The sequence below is a fragment of the Pinus tabuliformis genome, chromosome J, assembly GCF_031772625.1.
Source record: "Pinus tabuliformis cultivar Carrire ecotype Pingquan chromosome J, CPIR1, whole genome shotgun sequence".
In the NCBI taxonomy this organism is placed as follows: domain Eukaryota; kingdom Viridiplantae; phylum Streptophyta; class Pinopsida; order Pinales; family Pinaceae; genus Pinus; species Pinus tabuliformis.
This window is the reverse complement of record NC_142295.1, coordinates 31,033,497-31,037,539: the sequence shown is the minus strand read 5'-3', so window position 1 is coordinate 31,037,539 and position 4,043 is coordinate 31,033,497. Positions and strand designations below refer to the sequence as shown.

Below are 4,043 nucleotides of genomic sequence, written 5' to 3'. Positions count from 1 at the left end.
TTCTCATTTGTAATACTCTATAGTACCCTTTTTCAGATGCATTCCTAGAGAAACACCCGTTGCTGAGTTAAATATAGCTAAACTTTATGTGTCTTGAAGTTGATTTTAAGACACAAATACCTCTTTACACTAACACCCTTGGATTAAGGCAATGGTGAGTCATTAATGCATGTAACTAACACCTCTCAATTAATTTAGTGATTATTCATTGATATATTCATGGATAATTAATAACTTACAAATAAAATAGTCTATGTGCAAAGTATGATCTATATAAGCATAGAACATATCAAGATAATTTCATTTATTCTTTTTCTTAAGTAATAACTTGCTTTCCATAAAACTGTAATAACTAAGATTATTTTGGTCTTTAATCAACAATGTGTTCTTTCTATGCCTAAGGATTATGCTCCTAATTCATGAGGGTTCACTCAGTAAACCTATTAAAAAGCACACGCATCCATTAAATATTGAAAAGTAACTCTAATTTCATTATATATTGAAAAATGTGTCACAAAATCCTTTTAGAGAACCTCTGCCCCAATACGTAACTCTAATGGTTTATATTTTCTCATCCCATTTTTAGTAAGCTAATAAGTGTGTTGGCATCCTCAGATAAGGACACACCATTGTAATAAAATAACATGGGTTCAAGGGTTCCCACTTCCACTCTTCTCTTCAATCTAATACGTGGTCATGCATTTGTTGAAGAAGTGGTTTATGTATATTATTTTTTATTTGTAGACCTCGAAACACAAGCTACTTCAAGTTGTAATTCACCATTCCTTGGATCTTTGATCTCCCAGATCTTTGATCTCCTTGAATCTTTGATAGCCATTGGCAACCTGGATCAGTTCAAAATGTGTAATTCTCGATTAGACCTTTCTAACGAGTTACCAAGCACGCCAAATGGATATTGCATGCAAAAGTTATAACTGTAGAAAGTTGTTGTACCAACTAACCCTAGTGGGGCCCATAAGTCTTTTGGTTTTTCATCTCTTATGGTTAGGTTTTTAGATGTTTAAGGTTTCCTCATTGCTTCTAACGCTAAAAAGGGCCTTTTGACCTTATTGTAACTCACTCTCGGGAAGCTGATAATCGTCACATCTCTTCTTAGAGATAAGCTACCACCATAAAAACTAGTCTATTTTCATTATGCATTTACACAATTTTAACATTTTCCATTTATTAATGGAAGTCAAGTTTCATTGTATCTTTGTGTTTTGATTGTAAAAATGTATTTCATTTCGTTCCTTCATAAATATAGATGAAAACCACCCAATAAAAACAAGCCCCAAATAGTAAAAAAACAAAGTTTATAAGAAAAACCCTTAAATTGGCAAACACCTTCATCCTTAAATATAGGACCAAGCTATGAGATTTTATAAATGCATAAAATTAACTTGCAACAAAATAAAATAATATACAAAATTAGAAACAACTAATACATCCATAAATATGTGATATAAAAATTTGAACAATCTTAACTAGTAACAAAGATGTGACCTCATCCTAAATTTCTACATTTTAAGGATGTGATATAAAGATTTGAGCAATCTCAACAACCAGAAAAAGTGTAACCTCATTGTAGATTTCTACTTTTTAAGAGAATATTTCTCTTATTGATTTCTTACTCAACAAAACATCACAAATAAAATAATATAGAAAATTAGAAACAACTAATACATCCATAAATATGTGATATAAAAAATTTGAACAATCACAACTAGTAACAAAGATGTGACATCATCCTAAATTTCTACATTTTAGGGATGTGATATAAAGATTTGAGCAATCTCAACAACCAACAAAAATGTAACCTCATTGTAGATTTCTACTTTTTAAGAGAATTTTTCTCTTATTGATTTCTTACTCAACCAAACATCACCCATACCATGTTCACTCTTTACACATCCCCTACCAAAAAATATCATATAAATCCTTTTAATTAAAAATACCTATTAATAATTATTTATAATTTTAAAACTTCCTTTTAAACATAACATAATAAAATTAAAAAAATAAAATTCTATTTCCTAATTATTCTTCAATATTCCATTAACCAATTTAAATTTTATAATAACAAAATTTAATAAATGCAAATCAACCTTTACATAATATTTAAAAGATATTTATATACATATAAATAAAATTAATCATTTACCTCACATAAAAAAACACAGCAAAATAATAAATTATTATATATTTTTTTCCGAAATATGGAAAAATTATATTTTAATTGATTTGTATTAACTACGTTTTTTTTTTCTATAATTAGATAATAATAATAATAAAATAAATGAAGCCTAATAATACCAATCACTTGCATATCAAGTTTTGTCCGAAGCAAATCATCATGCCTCGGAAGGAACGTGTCATTGTGCTGGTCGATCGACAAATGCATTTCAATGTCATTATACTATATGTGATTTTTATGTTTATCTTTTCAAAAGGAGAATAATTAAATATACTTCAAATTATTATTAAAATTATTTTTTTCATTTATATTTACAATTTTTAACCTTTCTCTATTAATTTCAAATCTTACTCATAATAACTCCAAAAACCTATCAACCAATCATTTTAGTAAACAGGGAATTAAAACATATACTATATATGATATAAATCTTTCTCTAATAAAAAAAAATTACTTCATAATAAATCCAAAATCGTGGGGCCACATGATGACGAAGAATGACTCGTAGTGGCACGGATAACCGTAAAAGACGCATCATAAATTATTGAAGTTTCCACCGTCAATTGCTTTTATTAGGCATGAAAGTGCCATAGAAAAACTGATAAATACCCATCAGAATCAAACAAGAAGTTCTCAGATCGCTACGATGGCAATTTATAGCACAAAACAAGAACGAGAACTCTGTACAGAAATGAGCGTCTTGGATCGAATCCGGAGCCATTTACTCGAAGATTTCGAAGGCAAAGATGAGCAATCAAGCCTGGAAGTAGAGAGCTTCATCCAGAGTGCACTAGCATGCGAATCCGTCGACGGCAACAGACCGGAAATCGAAACGGGTACGGAAATGCCGACAACGGCCGTTGAGCCCTCCCGTCCCTTGCTCTCCGTTTCCGTTCCCCGACTTGAATCTTTGGGCTGGAAAAAATTCTCAGTCGACGGGGGATGCAGAAATTCCCTCGGCGTTACACCTCCGTCTGTGAGCCCTTGTTTATCCGCCGCCTGGGCAAAGCTGCCGTTAAACGAAAACGATTCGGAGGACATGGTCTTGTACGGGATTCTCAAAGAGACCGCCAACGAGGGATGGATGCCTGTAACGCACAAGGAGGAGACGGCGATGGAAACGAAAAGGGAAGCCGATGTTTTTCCCGTCAAGAAAGAGGCCGATGTCCGTCATGAAACGCGAACACAGCAGCCGGTGGCGAAGAAGAAGAAGAACGTTGGTAGGAATTACAGGGGTGTGCGGCAGCGGCCGTGGGGGAAGTTCGCAGCGGAGATAAGGGACTCTGCACGGCAGGGGGCTAGAGTTTGGCTCGGCACCTTCAATACCGCGGAGGAGGCGGCTCTCGCTTATGACCGTGCCGCTTACAAGATGCGGGGTTCTAAGGCCTTGCTTAATTTCCCGCTCGAAGTTGCTTGATTTCCCGTTCTATGTTGATTCAGAAGGTTAGAAATTGTAATTACTCTGAGTTGGCGAGTTGGTTAAATATAGAGAGTGAGTTAATTTAATGATTTAGTGTTTGAGTGTTGAGTCAAGTCTAGTTAAGTGATAGATGACTTTTATTGTATTGTTGCCTATAAATATTCTTCACTGGATTTATCGTAAACATCATATTTTGTGTGATCAATAGAAAAATAGCAACTTGTGATTTGTGTATGAATTATTTGTTTTGTTTTCTCTATCTTTCCAACACGAAAAACAATAACACATATAACAATATAGAGAAGCCAAAAAATAATGGCGAAAAAATTCTTCATAATCTCACTACCAAGAAGCGGCAACAATTCCCGTGATGAAGTTGACTCTGGCAGAGAATGTCCGGTGAAATTGGAAGAATATACGAGGGAG

General features: G+C 33.6%; 1 protein-coding gene across 1 annotated transcript; it reads left to right on the top strand.

The window, feature by feature from the left end:
• Nucleotides 1-2,795: 2,795 nt before the first annotated feature.
• On the top strand, nucleotides 2,796-3,837 carry LOC149225290 (ethylene-responsive transcription factor 2-like). Its single transcript, XM_089375061.1, has one exon. It carries the CDS (start codon nucleotides 2,844-2,846, stop codon nucleotides 3,612-3,614), a length of 771 nt encoding a protein of 256 aa, XP_089231187.1. The 5' UTR covers nucleotides 2,796-2,843; the 3' UTR covers nucleotides 3,615-3,837.
• The last annotated feature ends 206 nt before the right edge of the window (nucleotides 3,838-4,043 follow it).